The sequence below is a fragment of the Primulina eburnea genome, unplaced genomic scaffold (assembly GCF_022965805.1).
Source record: "Primulina eburnea isolate SZY01 unplaced genomic scaffold, ASM2296580v1 ctg857_ERROPOS3498143, whole genome shotgun sequence".
Lineage (NCBI taxonomy): Eukaryota > Viridiplantae > Streptophyta > Magnoliopsida > Lamiales > Gesneriaceae > Primulina > Primulina eburnea.
The window spans coordinates 743,170-762,542 of NW_027331626.1; the positions used below are offsets into that span (position 1 = coordinate 743,170).

At 36.4% G+C, this 19,373-nt stretch overlaps 2 protein-coding genes across 3 annotated transcripts; one reads left to right on the top strand and one right to left on the bottom strand.

The window, feature by feature from the left end:
- The first annotated feature begins 3,790 nt into the window (after nt 1-3,790).
- LOC140822475 (pentatricopeptide repeat-containing protein At2g03880, mitochondrial-like) lies at nt 3,791-7,140 on the top strand. 2 transcript variants are annotated; one of them, XM_073183249.1, is made up of 2 exons: nt 3,791-6,831; nt 6,893-7,140. In XM_073183249.1, exon 1 carries the CDS (start codon nt 4,151-4,153, stop codon nt 6,539-6,541), a length of 2,391 nt encoding a protein of 796 aa, XP_073039350.1. In that variant the 5' UTR covers nt 3,791-4,150; the 3' UTR covers nt 6,542-6,831; nt 6,893-7,140. The 2 variants fall into 2 exon arrangements, with proteins under 2 accessions (XP_073039350.1, XP_073039349.1); XM_073183248.1 differs by having other exon boundaries at nt 6,909-7,140.
- Nucleotides 7,141-7,485: 345 nt separating this feature from the next.
- On the bottom strand, nt 7,486-12,539 carry LOC140822474 (protein GAMETE EXPRESSED 2-like). Its single transcript, XM_073183247.1, has 16 exons — nt 12,416-12,539; nt 11,990-12,313; nt 11,561-11,899; nt 11,114-11,440; nt 10,827-11,033; nt 10,675-10,748; nt 10,454-10,595; nt 10,063-10,371; nt 9,875-9,999; nt 9,563-9,780; nt 9,252-9,476; nt 8,913-9,139; nt 8,578-8,816; nt 8,339-8,495; nt 8,073-8,236; nt 7,486-7,722 (listed from the first exon to the last, which is right to left on the bottom strand). The coding sequence occupies exons 1-16, from the start codon at nt 12,489-12,491 to the stop codon at nt 7,600-7,602; spliced, it is 3,276 nt and encodes a 1,091-aa protein (XP_073039348.1). The 5' UTR covers nt 12,492-12,539; the 3' UTR covers nt 7,486-7,599.
- Nucleotides 12,540-19,373: the final 6,834 nt, after the last annotated feature.

Sequence of the window (19,373 nt, forward strand, 5' to 3'; positions counted from 1 at the left end):
ATTCATAGAACAAGCATATCAAATCAAATCAATGAACATAATAATAATAAGTATGTGATTTAGGGAAACTCAAGTATATCCTACTCGAGTCGATCTCCCAATACCACATTGACTTATACCTTTCTTTCGTTGAAGTTCTGACGACATTCCTGTCTGTAATTCAAAGTCTGTCACTCCCTCAATCTGGCAATGACAATATCAATAATATCATATCAGTATACTGCTCAAATCATTACCAATCTGATCAATCTGGATTCAACTCAAAATCAATGGCATAACGGAACAATCTCGACATCCCCGTCAATACCACATCAACATATATCAATTACAATCTATAACACATATCCAGTAAAATCTGTAATCAATCCATAATACAAATATGTCCAATATCAATCGATATATTCTGAAAAATCATAACAATTCCATAATCAATCTGTTTCTCAATCGTACTTCGATTCTACGATGTCTAACATGTCAAGAACATCATTTATGAATCCTATTCAATTCTGACAATAGCATAATTTCAAGACATGTCAAAACGTAACAAAACTTACGTCCAATAGTAGCTTGCGTCAATAGAAACACAGTACTGAAGTCGGATTGAAATTCTGACGGACGGATCTTTCACAAAAAGGTGTAAGGATTTTCAACACATTCACAGAAAATTTTCTCAAATCTTTTCTAATGGTTTTGAAGAATTAATGTTTCTTTATATATATATATATATATATATATATATATATATATATATATATATATATATATATATTGCATGTCTAGAGCTAGGTGGCTAATCCTTCAAGCAGCACGTCTCGCGCATATGCGCGACATCACTCGGCGCATATGCGCGAGACACTATGTCTCGGCGCGTAGCATGCACAACGCCTCGAGCATATGCGCGCCCCCATTCGGCGCATATGCGCGAGGTCCCTCAAAATTCTTCACAACTCTCGGGTTACCTCGCACACATGCACGGATTCATGTCGCGCATATGCGCGAGGTTCTCTGCCCCCTCCGCGCATATGCGCCCGGCAGGAACGCGCATATGCGCGAGGCTTCCACCTCGCACATAATTCCAATCTCTTTTCCGCCTATCCCGATCTAACTCGTTCCGTCTATAATCACATCAATTAATCAACAAATCATATCAGATTACAGTAATCAAAATCTCGGTCATTACACCAAAGTAGTGAGGTATTGCATGTATCTATTGAGATTTTTGATTTCTCACGAGTTTCTCAATCGGTGGGATGTCGTAGTGACAACGAATTGTATGTGTTAGGCTTAAACCTTTGTGATGTGTTAAATGATTACATGGATAGTGCATTTAGTTTGTCTTATTTGAATGAGTCATATTTGTTTGATGATGGCGTTGGAAAGAGCGTGAATGAATATAAGAATTTTTTTGTTCATAATGAATACAATTTTAAGGAGAATAAATTCTTTATTCTATATTCATTGCATGAGTTATGTGCTAGTGATGCATATTGTAGTTTTTTTATCAATGATAAAATGCATGATTATATGTGTTGGTTGCATACGAAGAGGTATATTGAGTGGAATTGTGAAACATGCATTGCATACAAGAGATTGACATTTCGGCAAGAATCTTATATGGTGCATGAACTACGTCTTATTCCTAGTGAGCTATGGTCGTACATGTGTATGGATTTCATTTGTGTGTGAACTAGGTCTGAGATTGATATTTTAATGTTATTCAAGTGCTAAATTATTAAGAGGAAGCCAAATCGAGACCCCGGACCCGAGACGCCCGCGCTAGGGAGGTCAAACATTACTGCCCCAGTGCCAAAGCCATTGTCCAAGAGATGAATTCCAGAACGACTCGCACTAGGGCAGCCAAAGATTACCGCCCCAGCGTGCCCAGTCCAGAAGAGTTGGGCAGCCAAACATTACCGCCCCAGCACGCTGCCTGCGTGAAAAAACCTAATTTCCTAGTTTAGAATCCTAAGTTATTTGGTAACTAGATTTTTGACATCTTTTGGTTTTGTAAACATTATATACACAAATTTCATCATTGTAAACAATTTTAGATTATTGAGTTTTAATCATATTGATTGATTTTTTCTCTCAATTTCAAAGCTTGGCTTTGTATACAACTTTGTGTGTTTCTCAAATCAAACTTATCAAATTTTAATACTTTGTGACGTTTGTCGATTGTCCTTCACTCTGATTGTCAAAGACGAGTTCTTTGAAGGTTCGCTTGAATTTCAATTGTTTATCTCGTTAATATTTGTTGTTAAATTCTTCGTGATTTAGAGGTGAATATTACAACCTTACTTGTTCAAAAAGATCGGGACAACACAACCGTTTCTTTGCTTCATAGAATCGAGGGCGTGACTTCGTTTTTGAGCACGTTTGCTTTTCGTGGTCGAAGAATCGCATCATGGGGTGAAGGCCCTTAGGCGAAACCCCTGATCGCCAAAGAACGACAGAGATACTGATCATTTAAATGAGGGTGCGACAATCCCTTGTGACGCATTTTAAAGCCGTGAGGCCCTAGGCCAAAGCGAACAATTTCACAAGTGGGCTGAGCCGTTACAATGTTTTTCTTTATTTGTAAAGAAAATGGAAGTTTATGAAATAGAATGATATTTGACTAATTAATACGAGGCTTATTGTTATCTGATTAACAATTCCGGATGTCACCAACGCCTCGGTCTCGGGTGTGACACTCATAATTATGTATTAATTCTAAAATAAATTTCCCATTGGGTGTTTGGTGAATGAGATTTTGATTTCTCCTTGATCTTGTTCCCGCATGGTGTGCTTCTCTACCTAGTTAGAAATCTGTTTGGGGTCTTGTCATATTTGTATTATGATATCCCATTCTTTCTCTTGGTGATTCATGGGTGACCAAATTATTGACGAAGGTTCACCCCTTGTTGTATTTATCTTCTGATATACGACCTTGAGATTCACAAAATACTCTGCAAGGTTTTAAATATCTTCAAGACCAATCATTTCTATATTTTTCATCAGCTTAATTTCTTTTCTGAGACAATTTTAATCAGATTGATCATTTTTTTCGTCGGTTAAAAGTTTTGGCATTACTTTGGCAATAAGTGTTTAGTACCAAATAATGATAATAACCTTACTTTCAGATCCTTTTCTAAACATTACTTTTAGAATTGATTGTTGTTCTAGAGTTTGAATTATTGTTTGAATATTCTTTAATTTTCTAAAAATTTCTTCTTGCTTTCAAGGATTTCCTTTATTTTATGTGGTACATAATATAGCTGATTGCCATAGTTCTGTATTATCTTTTGGATCTCTCTAAGGTCCCCGGAGAACTTAGAGGAATCCGAGACTATTTTTAGGAACCTATTACTTGAATCACAAGTTTACCTTAAGAATATGATGTTAAGATATATATTCAAAATTATTGGAATAAGTCTTGTAAAAATTTAATTTCGAACATACGTTCAGATCCATAATTTTTAAGGAAATCTCCTCCTCAAACATTCGATTACGTAATAATAATAAAACATTGTATGTTTGAAGTAATTTTGCCTAAACACTATTATAATATCAATGATGTTTTTTTATCACTTTGTCAAAATTGAAAAATTCAAATTAAAATTTTAGGTCTCAGAAATTAAATCCTCGGTTAAAATTTGATATGATGTTTTTCTCCTAATTTATTTTTATATTTTTTAAGCATCAAAAAATATATATATTTTATTATTTATATTTTATTAAATTATTATTTTAAATGATATAAAACGTCTGATCCAACCATCGAATTAAATCAATCAATTCGGAAGTCCAAAGAAATGTGTCGTGGCTGCTCGTCGTCGTTCCTTTAAATCTTTCGTCCAACTCTTTCTTGGGCCCACGCTTTTCTCCCTCCTACACTGGTCTGTCCTTGCATTTCATATATTATGATTCTATGAACCCTTTCACCCTCAGTTTTTCTGTTTTCCGTGGTGTTGAAATTTTGTGTTTTTTCAACATATTAGACTAATTCTACACATTCCTTACCTTTTTTTTAAAAAATTTTTGATGAAGTTAATCTATACATCAACGCATATGTTTAATATATTACGTTACGCGCCAGCTAGTTTAATGAAAATATCTTGTGCATATTGCCTGGCTTCCTCTAAAGGCTGCAGAAGCTAGAAATCTGGCGATGTACAAATTGGCTTCTCGTGCATGTAGAAGTTTGAGTGCTGAGATTGACGGTACACATAAATTTCTGATTGAAGCGAATCAATATTTGGGTGGGTTGTTGAATTCCGGTGGATGTGATGAAGCTAGAAAAGTGTTCGATGAAATGCCCGTGAGGGATGTGTGTACATGGAATACGATGTTATCTGGGTATGCAAATTCGGGAAGGCTTGTCGAAGCAAGAAAACTATTCGATGATGCTCCAAAAAGGAGTGTAATTACTTGGTCTTCACTTATTTCAGGGTACTGCAAAATGGGTTGTGAAATTGAAAGTTTTGAATTGTTCTGGGAGATGCGAATTCAGGGTTTCAGGCCTAGTGAGTTCACATTGGGCAGTGTCCTTAGACTATGCTCTATAAAGGGTTTTCTTTCAGGTGGCAGACAAATTCATGGTTATGCCATCAAGACTAGTTTTGATATGGATGCTTTTGTTGTTACTGGAATCATTGATTTGTATGCAAAATGCTTGCATGTTTTGGAAGCAAAGTATCTTTTTGAGAGAATGCAAGGTAGGAAAAATCATGTAACTTGGACTGCCATGATTAATGGGTATTCTTTAAATGGTGATGTTGTGGACGCAATGGACTGTTTTAGGGAAATGAAGGCAGATGGGGCTGAGGCTAACCAATATACTTTTCCAGGAGTGCTCACAGCATGTGCGGCTGTGTCTAATATTGAATTCGGGACACAAGTGCATAGTTGTGTTGTTCGTGGTGGTTTTGATTCTAATGTGTTTGTTCAAAGTGCGTTGGTTGATATGTATGCAAAATGTGGAGACCTGAGTAGGGCGTGGAAAGTGGTGGAATCGATGCAGGATGATGATTTGATTTCATGGAATGCTATGATTGTTGGGTGTGTAAGACAGGATGTTCCGGGACAAGCATTATCTTTATTCGTAATGATGCATGCAAAAGGGATGGAACTAGATGAATTTACATATCCCTCAGTTATTAACTCTTTAGCTTCAATAAAAGACGAGAAGAATGGCAAATCTCTTCACGCTTTGGTTACGAAATCTGGATTTGATGGGTACAAACTAGTGAGCAATGCTCTTATTGATATGTATGCCAAGCAGGATAATTTAGTTTGTGCATTTCAATTGTTAAATTTTTCTGTGGACAAGGATGTGATCTCTTGGACATCTGTCATTACTGGTTATGCTCACAATGGACATCATGAAGAAGGTCTGAAGTTGTTCTGTAAAATGAGAATGGATGAAGTGGATGTCGACCAAGTTGTCATAGCCAGCATTTTGAGTTCAAGTGCGGAGTTGGCTTTGTTAGATTTTGGGAAGCAAGTGCATGGAAATTCAATAAAATCTGGGCATGGTTCGTCCTTGCTCGTTAATAATTCTCTCGTGTCATTGTATGCGAATTGTGGTTGCTTGGAAGACACGAGAAAGGTTTTTGACTCTATGAAAATTTGTAATGTGATCACTTGGACGGCTCTAATTGTTGGCTATGCCCAAAATCGTAAAGGATTGGAGTCTCTTCATATTTATGATGAAATGATAGCTAGCGGAATAAAGCCTGATTTTATTACTTTTGTAGGATTGCTTTTTGCTTGCAGTCATGCAGGCCTTGTTGAACGTGGCCGCTATTACTTTGAATCCATGCAAAAAGATTATGGAATAAGACCTGGTCCAAATCATTATGCTTGTATGATTGATCTTTTAGGTCGATCAGGGAAAATGCATGAGGCAGAGGAGTTATTAAATAAAATGGACGTCAAACCTGACACAGCGGTTTGGAAAGCATTGCTTGCTGCTTGTAGAATGCATAGGAATATTAATTTGGCAAAGAGAGCTGCAACTGCCCTTTTAGAACTGAACCCTCGAGATTCTGTTCCATATGTTGTGTTATCTAATATTTATTCATCAACTGAAAAGTGGAAAGAAGCTGCTGCAGTTAGAAAAAAGATGAAATCAAAGGGTTTGGGAAAGGAGCCTGGATGTAGTTGGATCGAGATGAATAGCAAAGCACATATATTTATGTGTGAAGATCGGAGCCATCCAAAGGCGAATGAGATTTACTTGAAACTTGATGAAGTCTTAATGTTAATCAAGGAAGCTGGATATGTTCCTGACACAAATTTTGCTCTTCATGATATCAATGAAGAGGCTAAGGAATGTGGTCTTGCCTTTCATAGCGAAAAATTGGCCGTCGCTTTTGGGATCCTTTATGTTCCAATGGGGGCTCCGATTCGGATATACAAGAACCTACGGGTTTGTGGCGACTGCCATAATGCTGTGAAGTTTATATCACAGGTTTATCAACGTCATATTGTGCTTAGGGATTCAAATTGTTTTCATCATTTCAGAGAAGGAATATGCTCATGTGCAGACTTTTGGTAGAAGTATCCACCATCGCTGTTCAGGTCATAAGCATGCAGTTGTTGGATACTTGATCTCAGGAAGTTTGAATGTGTTGTAATGTGCACTTGTGCAAATGCAACGAGTTCTTGGTAATGTCAAGAAAGGGGGATGGATTGGAGGGGGTTGTTCTTGTTTTAATGGAGGGATTTCTCTCGGTACCAGTAAAGTTCTTGAGGCATATTAAGGTCTTCTTTTCTGGAGGATACAACTGACATAATGGTAATGCTTAAACATACACTTCTCCCAAGGTTCTAAGTGTGCCATCTAAGGTTTGTATGTGACCACAATTTTAAATTGATATCTTAATCGAGAAATCTGAAATGCCTGTAGAATGTTGTTAATGCAGATGAGCTAGGGAAATCAGTGAATTCTCTGGGTGCAAGATTGTGAGCTTGCTCTTAGTTTTGATGAGAAAAATCCTAGAGATTCAGGTGAAATTCATCAAACTGGATGATGGCTAAGTCCATGCTATATTGCATAAAGTTCACCACACGAAGAGGAAGGCATTGGATTTATCAATTTGTGGTAGGTTCCCATATATATTATCTGATTTCATTCCATTCCATTCCATTCTCATAAATTTCACTCGCTGTAGGATAGATTCGACCACAAATGGTTGACGAGATATCGAGAACACGATGATGTTGATTCTGTATGCATTCTTGGAGTACCAAAATCCCCTTGATTGGGTGGTTTGCAAGTATTGATAAATAATTGGATTCTTGGTTTTTCTTACAGCATAACATCACACAAAAATTGAATTATTTTTAGATAAAATTTCAATAAATAATAATGAAAACCTTGATTGTTATCATTTTATCCAATAATTTATTATGGGTCGGCTATTACAGTAAAAATCATTTAGTTTGAAAATATAATCTAACATAGTTCTTATTTTCAAACTCAATGGCTGAAACTTATAATCAGAAAATATTATTTTGTGTAAACATTAGAAACATAACCAAATATGAACTATTTTCCACCTTTTTTAATCGCATTAGATTGAAAAAACTATATACAAATAATAAAAATAAAAATCATTCCTTGGTAGAAGTAGAAGGCTCAAGATTCAAAGACTGGGTTTCTTCGTGATGATCACCGAGAGACTGAGCAGAACTCTTCATAAATAATTTCTCATTCTCAGATGAGTCAAAGGCCAACTGCAAAATGTCACCAAATTATAAGTTTTAAATGTTTTTGGTACCCGATATTAATGAGTCGTAAAACAGCAAGAGTCCTGTTGTTTGGGAACAGTCCATTTTGGTTCCTTTAATCAATGAATTAAAGTCGGGGAGCAAAACCATCTGTATTACATAAGTCGATCGACCTTTTTGACATATTTCAAAAAACAGTGACCAAAACCATTTTGGATCCAAATAATTAGGCTGAAAAGAGTAACTAATCCTAAATAATTTTTTTTTAGCAAAGTTGAGAAAATATTCCACAGGTGACAAATCCAGTGCGTCAAAAACAGTAAAAAGAATAATGAGAACTGCAAAAGCCAACTTACAGCTTGTTCGGATGAATCTTGAATTTTGGAGAGATCCATATGCTGATCCTTCTGTCTCTTCTTTTCTTTGAGAAGAATAACAGCACATTTGCATATGAAAAACAGAAGCATCAAACCCAAACAAAGCACTGAAACGGATTCGACCACGATAACTGCTCCAAAAGCTACAAAATAATAGCAGATCGAGACAAGTGAATAACAGATGATGTTCAAGAATTTGTTAAGAATGCAGAGAATAATGCTCGTATTAAAAATTTTCAACTTACTATGTGCTGCAAAAGAACTCATGGGCCTTTTCCTGATCAGATTCACGTTAGACTGCACAAAAAGAGACGACGTCATCATTGCATTGCAATTCGGGTAGCATCCATGATTTCCTAGATCATTTACTGTCACCGTCAAGACAGCACCGTGCTTGCCTTCCTGAAATATAAAAGATCTAAGGAAATTGGTCGAGTTTAGATATAAAAACAGTATGTACTGAAAAGGGTCCTGCAAGACATACATGAAACATTAGTTGTTCCATTATACTGTTAAGTTCTTCGATTGAACCACGAAATCTGATAGCTTTTGCCTTTACCAGGAAATGCTTCGATATGGTAACAAATGTTTGCAGTGGCTGCCATTGATGACTAGATTTCATTTTTATTTCTGTTGAACTGATTAGTTCGGCAGGAAGGCTCGTTGACAGGAATCCAGAACTGACTTCTACAGAAGACAGGAGCAGAAAATGAGACCTGTTGCCTGAACAACATCATTACATTAACCGGAAATCAGGTTCTCATATCCGAACATTATAACTTCTTAAAACAGGGTAAGTTCTGTTGTTCATGCTGTTACCGGGAAAATCCACAATATCTGGATCAGTAACAAAGTCCAATTTGACACTTTGTCCACCAAAGATTAGTACTCCATCACTCTTTTCCTCCAAGATAAGATATGATGGTACATTTATGACAGGTGGATCGTTGATAGGCTGCACATAAAGGGGAACGTCTATAGTGTTCTCCCCATTCCTGTTTTTGGAAGAAATTCGGATAGCATCGGCACCGTAAAAGTTTTCTTTGCTAACACACATGAGCAATACAATAAAAAAAGAGTCAATAGATAGCACGGCAAACAGTTAAAAGACAGGTGTTAGGTGGTGGTTTAGGAAGGGTGTACTATTAACAGGCATACCCAAAGTATTTGATGGACTGAAGAGCGAAATTGATTGAATCAAGACAGCCTATCAAAATAAGCCCATTAGCATTTCCAATGTCTCTTTGGATAGAAAATTCATAGAATTTTGGTTGAAACTGCATTAGCATAGGAGATAGCAACACAATCCCATTCTGTGCACTGAGAGTAACCGTTATGTTTTCGGACATGTCGGAGTAAATAATCTCAAATCCAGGGAAACCACTACATAAAGAACAAGACAGACATTATTCCGTTATGAATTCAACCTTGGATTTAGGGATGAAGATGAAGTAAAAGCGTCAGCTTACCCAAATGTGGGACTAACGGCATCTTCTGTAGCTTGCAAGTTCATTGGAATAGAAACCAACTGAGGTGGCATGCAGAGAACAAATAAATTCACAGCTCCAGAAGCAAGATTCCCATTAACATCTGCTATCGTGTACAAGAAAGAGTCGTTCCCATGAAATCGTTTATATGGTGTGTATCTAAAGAGGTGCCCGTACTGCAGAAGCGAACCATGATCTGGCTGCCATGTATTATACATATATCAAGTGAATTTTCAAAGCAACAACCTTCTACAGTTTATTTATCAGTATCTTATGAAGTTTTAAGTGACTTACCTTTGTGTACTCGAAAATGCTTGCATGACCACCAGCAAAATAATCATTTTCAAGGATGTTGAAAGCAACCGATTCGTCTTCCCACACAGAAATGGTATCATTATAAACTTTAGGGAAATATTCACCTGAAAAAAACAAGATAAGTAAGAAAATCAAGATCCATGAATGTAGCATTTGACAGAACTTACTGTTGTAGACATTCACCCCAAAAGGGCAAGGCATGAGATGCTCTTCGTCATACCAAGCACAAATCTCATATGTGCCAACTTCTTTTGCCTGGTAACTAGCGGTATATGTTCCATCATTATTATCCGAAAAGTTGCATGTCATAACGGTAGATTTGTCGATTGAAACAATCTCTAATTTCAACCTTGCCTGTTCTGATAGTACAGGATTGTAGTATGAATCCTTGAGTTGTACAACTATTTCGTTATTAACCAGTTTAGGTACTTTTGTTGAGCATTTTACTACTTCTGCAAGCGACATGTTAACCAGTCCTGTAGAACCCAACAAAGATGTATCAATAATCTGTATATGCAGCACATCTTGCTATTACTACATCGCAAAATCTAAATGTACCTGCACTTACTTCCTTTCTAAATTGATGCCCACCATTTAATTGAATATTTCCACAAAATACACTGATTTCGTAGACACCGCTTTTTTCGGGTCTGTAAATAACATCAAAAACACTAGCCTTGGGACTTTGGTTTCCAGAAAACTGCATAAAAAAATCCATGGTTAACACGCATTACTCTGTAGCATACTATATCAAGAAATAAAAATTGTACACCACCTACATTGTTCACTGCCGCATTTGCAACCTGCATAAGATCAAAATCACCATGATTTGGTCTTCCTGAGGACATGCTTCCTGTAGTAGATCAAATTATGTTTCTGCTAAAGGTAATGACAAATTTAACTCTTTAAACTAAATCTTTATGATTTCTACCATTGGCAATCTCCCTTGTTAGAATGATTGGATGTAAAATCTGGGAATCAAGTTCATGCACAATTCGGACTTGAAGGCTTTCCACTTCAACAGGAGAAGGATATAAATAAGCATCCTTCAAGAAAACAGAGAACTTTGCTATATCACCAGCAACAGAACCATTTAAACCCGATCCATTGACTATGCTGTTCATCCCATCACAATAGCCTGCCAAAGTCGAACATTAGGATAAACAAGAAAAATGATACAACAGAAAGAGAACTTAAAAAAGGAGCTGGCTGTAGCACCTATATACACAATGAAGTCATAAGGCATATTGAAGATGAGTGTACTGTGCTCCTTGTCAGATATCACGAGTGTGAAGTTTCCTGGCTCCTCTAAGCTGAAGGAGAACGATTGAATGCCGGGCTCAATTTCTTTGAAGCGCAAATCAGCAATGGGCATAGACAAATTCGCTCCCTTCTCGATAACTTCAATATCAAATTCATATAATCCTGATACCAAGTTTGCATATTGATCATATTGGTGTATGAAAGCTTCCATCTTTGAAAATAATTGAAATAAATTCGTTTCAACATTCCATTTAGCCACACAGCTGTTGATATCCAGTATTCCTGTAACAGTGGTATCATCATGGATTCAAAAAATCTAGGCCTATCCAAAAAAAATGAATTCGAAAGAGCATTGTTGCTAATCAAATCTCACATTATTAGATTCACAAGCATGTTAATAACCTGGATAGACAGTGAATGCCAATGGAGAGCCCTCCAAAGCCTGTTTTTCGACTTCTACATGAAGTAGGAGGCTTCCAGCAGTGGCTGCAACAAACTCGATGCTAATATAACCTTGAGTATTCCACCCTTTGTTGGTTACATTAAGCACATCTGCCGGGAGTCCTGAAGTGGTCAACGCGAACAAAGTGAAGTTGAAACGGATAGGCCCTTCACTAGATGAAGATACATTATTTCCAAATGCATCTTTTGGGAGGATCAACATTTCAGCCATAGTTCCGGCTATAAACTCGTCGACTCCATCCTGCCAAGACAAAATTCCGGAGGCTGGATACATTCTACCTTCAAGTTTAAACATGAGCAATGAATTATATTACTGATACAAGATAATCATATGGAAATTAATGGGTTCGTCGAGAAAATTTTAAAAACCTGGAGTAACTCCGAAGTGCAAAGAAGAATCCAACACCCGAAAATGATTATCAGTGATCAATACATTGAATGAACCCACCATAATAGGAGTAAAAGAAATCTCCCAATCCTTGATTTCACCACCAAAATCCAAAGAAACGCCAGAAATGTAACTGCTATTACCAATCTTTTCATTCACTGTGATGTTCGGATTGAACGGAAACTCGTACGTTCCACTCTCATATATTCCAAGAACTATCACTCTTATCGTTGCAGTGTCGCCCGCCACGAACATGCCGCTATCGTTCAGCCAACTGAAAGCGAAAAGGGGCATTGGTGAATTATCTGCAAGGAACAGAGACATTTTTCAAAGACGAATCATTCACATTTTCACTTAGAAATCTTGATTAGTAAAATGGGATGTCGTCGAAATGCATGAATTAGTACCTGATTTCGAGGAATGAAAGAGAATGGAGGAGATTAACGATATAATCGAAGTGAGCAGAAGAATTTTGGAAGCCATTGATGGGAAAAAGTTTTGCAGAGATTCAATGCTACTGTTGGAGCGGGAAAAGATCTGTGCGAGTGATTTTTTTATTTTTACCAATTTCTTGAAATTATATATTAAATTTATGGGAAATATTGCTGAAAATATTATTATTATTATTATTATAGAAATTGATATGCTTAGGTTGGTTTCTGTGGAGAAAACTGCTACGTTGGAGTTTATTCCCACGTTCAAACATCAAATTACACAAATTCAAAAAATATTTTTCCTTGAAAATTATACTCTAGGATCCACTAATTTGTTCAATTTTGAATTTTTGTTTGGTATTTTTTCAGTTTAGTTTTGGTACACTAACTTTTATTTTCAACTATTTTGATCTTATTACTGAGGTGATATCGAAAAATATTGATTTGACATCGAAAATTATTAACTTGTTAGATGTTACATCAACAATTATATCAAAATATCCGAAAATTAGAAGTTAATATATTAAAATCAAACATTGAAGACTTAATAAACGAAACCCAAAATTTAAAAAGTGAATATACCAAAAAATCGCTAATTTTATTTTTATATATTTTGAATCATTATTTTAAGAGAGATTTTATAATAATAGTAGGACAACAACAACGTATAAATTCAAATCAACTATCACACAATAAGTATGATTTAAAATTAGAAATAATCCAAAGACGTACGTTATAAACATCAAATCTAAAGTTCGAACATTCAAAAATTGTATGCTAAATTAGCGAGAAAAACAAAAAACAAAAACCCTGATGTATTTAGACTATTTATAAATTATATTTACGCTGTAATTAAATTTGAATTTATGTGGTAAATTATTTACTACTATTGTTGTTAATTTATCATCATCATTATCAATGAAAATAAATTTATTTCAATTATTTTATAAAATAAATCTAATTTAGTTGTGATAATTAATTGAGATGTGAAGATGGTAAATGTGTTGGATCTCGGTTTTCTACGCGCCCAAACGCAGCGGAAGTTTAAAATTTTTATTTTATTTTGACAATCAAAATATATTTGATTTGGACGCTCGTATGGTTTTCATAATCAAAACATACATAGGATGTTTAGATTTTTACCTTTGGTGAATAAATCACGTGGCTCCAACTATTCCGGGGTTAGCGGAGATAGCTCTTCGTGAATCCCTACGAACGTTCTTCAAGAGACTCCTTTCTTTCCTTCTAATTAGGTCCACGACCGGATTGCTTGTTCCTCTTCTAACTCGCACTAGAAAGTATAGAAGATTTTGCGATGAGATAGAACACGAAGAAGAAATCGACTCAACACCAAAAGCCGAATTTTTCTTGCAATTGAGAAGAGATTTTCGAGAGCCCTTTTGAGAGCAAAAAGGGACGGCCAAATTTTGGAATAGCCGAAAAGCAATATTTATCTCATCTAGGTTTTTCGGATGTAATCTAGTTTTATAAGAATAAAAAATTCTTATTTTTATTTCTAATCTTTAATTTACTTAATTAATCTAATTAATTAAGATAATTAAAGATTCTAAAATCCTGCCAACTAGATTGTTTCCACCGAAATTTCATGCATTATAATAATAATAAAAAATCATTATTATATTTTTCTAACCCATCCTTTAACTTAATTAATTATATTAATTAAGTTAACTATAGATTCTAATTGCATGCATATATTAGACCAAATCTCGATGTATATATCCATTATAAATTCAACATTTGAATTTAATATTTAAATTATAAATTCAACTCTTTGAATTTATCACATCCAAAATTTAATATTTAATAAACTCAACTTTTGAGTTTAATAAATTAAATTATCAAATTTCATAAATTCAACCCTTTGAATTTATTCTCTCCATATTTCATAAATTCAACTTCTTGAATTTAGTATCTCATAAATTCAACTCCTTGAATTTATTTTCTCAAAATAATTATCATAAATTCAACTCTTTGAATTTACTATACCATAATATAAATTCAACTCCTTGAATTTATTCTCTCAACGGGAACAAACGATCCAGTACTTGTGTGACCCTCAATGATTCAGGGATACAGCTAGTCGTGGGTTCACAACTCCTTGTGATTCAGAATAACATTTATTCTTATTCGGGCTTACCCTAGTTAGCCCCATTCTTTTCATCAACACTTTGATCAAGAATGTCAGAACTCATTTCTGATTGCACCCATCGGATCATGGTAAGAGCTTCTAGTAGCATCACCCCATGATCCCCTAGGTATCACTGATAGTGCCTACAAGAACCAGTCGATTATGATTAACGTACAGTACGGTCCCTTCATCTCATATATCCCGATCGAATCTGCAACCATTGGTTCATCGAGGGTTGCTTATTAATTCGATAACTATGTGTTACATATAATAGTGGCATCGCGTGTATTATTGGAGAACTCCTTCTCCAATGTACATCTCATACTCTGGCCAGAGATTCCATGCACTATTATTACATCAGATCACATAGGATATCCACACCTGTAGGTGAGCGGTGAATCCCCGACTACAATGCACTGGCTCCTATATGTGTCGCAACTGTACCCAACCTCGCCACCTGATGACTCTCCTGGAGCCGGTAAACGAGTCAAAGCACAGCCCTAGCATATAGAGCCTCAGTGTTGTCCCGGGTCGTAAGGACTAATGATGTACAATCATAACCACGGACTTATCCTCTCGATGAATGATAACCACTTGGAAAGTCCGAGGGAGGGTTGTTCGGTATAATCATCATATGACTACCCATCTGTATGTTTGGACATCTCTATGCCCTTACCAAGAAACACAGTACACAACATCACATATGCTAGTCTCGAGCTCAAGCGACCTTTATCCATGTTTTAGGCGGCTGAATCGACTAGGAACGAATTTAGAATATGCAGTGTTTACAAATGAGTTTCAACATCGAATTACGATTCATTTGTATTAAAGCATAATCAAGGACTTTATCTATGCTGCTTGCATGGGTATACAGATAAAGTATAACGAAACCATTAAAAGTTAAATTATATTAAAATAAAGATTGTTTATTACACTTGAATCAATAAATTTCCCAGTCAACAGTTGGCTTACAGGACATCTACTCTAACTATCTCCCACTTGCCCTAGAGCCAACTACCCATAAACTTTAATCTCATTGCTTCGCGATGCTACTCAAGCAATGGTCCTGGCAAGGGCTATGTAAGTGGATCAGCAACATTTTCTGCAGATGAAACCTTTTCAACTGATATATATCATCTTCCCACAATCTCCCGAATGATGTGGAACTTCCTTAGTATATGTTTGGATCTTTGATGAGACCTTGGTTCCTTTGCTTGCGCAACGTCACCAGTGTTGTCACAGTACATCGGGACTGGATCAAGACTATTAAGAATAACGTCCAACTCTTGGACAAAATTCCTCATCCAAACTGCCTCTTTGGATGCATCAGATGCAACAACGTATTCAGCTTCAGTGGTGGAATCCGCAACGGTGTCTTGCTTGGAACTCTTCCAAGAGACAGCCGCACCATTAAGCATGAATACAAGACCAGAGGTCGATTTCGAATCATATACGTCACATTGGAAGCTAGAATCAGTGTAGCCTTCCAATTTTAATTCTCCATCCCCATAAACCATGAACAAGTTCTTAGTGCTTCTCAAGCACTTAAGAATATCTTTCACGACTTTCCAACGCATTGGACCAGGGTTCGCCTGATATCTGCTTGTAACACTCAGAGCGTAAGCAACATCGGGACCTGCCGATATCATACCATACATGATACTACCAATAGCTGACGCATATGGAATACGTGTCATCATCTCTATCTCTTCATCAGTTTTTGGGACACAAAGCTTTAGATAGAGTAATACCATGACACATTGGTAAGTATCCTCTCTTGGACTCTTCCATAGAGAATCATTTTATAATGGTATCGATATAGGTGGCTTGGGTGAGTCCGAACATCCTCTTTGATCTATCTCTATAGATTTGTATTTCCATTACGTAGGATGTTTCACTCATGTCTTTCATGGAGAATTTACAGGCCAACCATACTTTAGTTGATTGCAATAATCCTACATCATTCCCAATGAGCAGGATACCATCAAAATAAAGTACTAGGAATGTCACTACACTCCCACTAAACTTCTTGTACATGCACGGTTCCTCAAGATTATTAGCAAAACCAAACTCTTTGATAGTGCTATCAAATCTGAGGTTCCAACTCCTTGATGCCTGCTTGAGACCATATATTGATCTCTGAAGTTTGCATACCTTATGCTCACTTCCTACTGATGTGTATCCCTCGGGTTGAGACATATAAATTTCTTCTTTGATGTCTCCATTGAGGAAAGCAGTCTTTACATCCATTTTCCATATCTCATAGTCATACCATGATGCTATGGCTAGTAGTAGTCTAATGGACTTAAACATAGCAACTGGTGAAAAAATTTCCTCATAGTCAACTTTTGCCTTTGAGTATAATCTTTTGCAACCAGCTTTGCTTTGAAGGTCACTACCTTCCCATCCGTCCCAAGCTTTCTTTTGTAGATCCATTTGCATCCTATGGGAACAATTCCCTCAAGTGGATCCACTAATATCCAGACTTGGTTTGAATACATAGAGTCCATTTCTGACTGCATGGCTTCAAGCCATTTGGTTGAATCAGTATCAGATATTTCTTCTTTGAAATTCATTGGATCACATCCAACACAAGGCTCATCATGGCCTTGTTCATGAAGAAGTGTATATCTGGCAGGTGGTCTAATAACCCTATCAGACCTTCTAGGAGCTTGTACTTCAACTACTGGTTCTAGGGGATTAGGTTCAACTTCTAAAGTTGAGGGAGTATCTTGAATTTCTTCAAGTTCTATCATATTGCCTTTTCTATCTAATAGAAACTCCCTTTCTAAAAAGGTGGCATTTCTTGAAACAAACACTTTTGCTTCATTTGGATGATAGAAATCATATCCAACAGAATTCTTTGGATATCCTACAAAGTAACACAAAGTGGATCTACTATCCAATTTGTCTCCCACTGTCTGCTTCACATAAGCAGGACATCCCCATATTCTCATGTAAGAATACTTGGGAGGTTTCCCCATCCATATCTCATATGGTGTTGTATCCACTGCTTTAGTTTAAACATTATTCAACAACATTGCCGCAGTTTCAAGCGCAAAGCCTCAAAACGATGTAGGCAATTCAGTGAATCTCATCATTGATCGAACCATGTCCAACAAGGTTCGCTTACAATATTCAGAAACACCATTCAATTGTGGTGTTGCTGGTGGAGTCCACTGTAAGAGAATCACATTCTCTTTTAGATAACCCAAAAATTCAGCACTCAAGTATTCTCTACTTCGATCAGATCGAAATGCCTTAATACTTCTTTCTAGCTGATTTTCTACTTCAGATCTGAATTCTTTGAACCTTTCAAATGCTTCAGATTTGTATTTTATCAAATAAACACACCCATATCTCGAATGGTCATCAGTAAAGGTAATGAAGTAGGATTGCCCATATTTTGTGCTAACACTTAGCGGGCCACAAATGTCTGTGTGGATCAAATCCAATAGACCATGCGCACGTTCCACGTTTCCATCGAATGGAGTCTTGGTAATTTTTCTTTTCAGACAGGACTCACGGGTAAGTATAGAATTTATGTCTGACAAGTCAAACATGCATTCTCCCACTAGCTTGTGCATCCTTCTTTGAAAAATGTGACCTAGTCTAGCGTGCCATATTTGTGCGGGATTTGGATCATCTAACTTTCTTTTGTTTGTTGTTGAAATCCTGTTTACTTGGACATTCATTCATCATTTCCAGAACATTTCTGGCGCATATAACTTCTTATGTCCAGACTTCTTGCAGTGAAATATGTTCTGACTTATCGGGCTTTTTAGGCCTTTTAAGTGTCTTTCGGAGTTTGCCTCTTATTGGGTTTTTCTTGTGAGGGACAGAACATTTCTTTCTCTTACATTGCGGGCCACTTTTGTTCATGTCAACAAGCCCAACTAGGAAACAACATTTTCCTATTTTATTATGACTTCATAAGTCATAAGCATGTTGAATAGCTCTTCAAGGCTATCATCAATTTTATTCAAATTGAAGTTCAACATAAACCCGTCAAATGAGAAAGAGAATGACAACAAATTGATTGTCATGAAGTAATTTGTTAGGAATCACCTATTCCAGGCCCACCACTTTCTCATTAAACCCAATCATATATACACCACGCTCATGGACCAAAGCCCCATCTTGCATTCGTGTAGTAATGAGCTTTTAAAAGTGGTGTGCATCACTGTACGAGTTTCATGCACTATGCAACTCTTGCATGTGTATTCGAATGTCAGCAACATTCAACATTTTCTCAAACTGTCCCTACAGTTCATTTGACATAGAAGCGAGCACATCACACTTTAGCTTGCACAATATGGTCCCACCATCTTGCATGCATTGTCAGTTCACCAAGACTGACATTAGTGTGTATGTCATTTTCTCCGAATTCAGAACAATTTTCCCAACCAGTCTTGAAAATTAGATTCAGTTAGCTTGTTAATAACAAAATTGGATTGTGTGACGAAATCGAAAAATATACTGATATGGAAACAGAATAATTGTTGCCGATTATTTTAAAATAATTTTAAGATATAAAATATGGATTTTTATTTTATAAATTCCCTCCCACTATTTGGACATTTCCACCACCCTCTGATGAAAAAGGGAAATCGTATTTCCTTAGTAGGCACGTAGAGTCCAATTAGCCAATTATAATCCCGAATAATATCAGCCAATTATAATTTCTAAAAGGTAGAGTCCAATTGCATCCCTATGCAACCTCCGCGTGTTTTGCCTCACGTTTAATAAGGACCCAATAATATGACGTCGTTTATTTTCGCG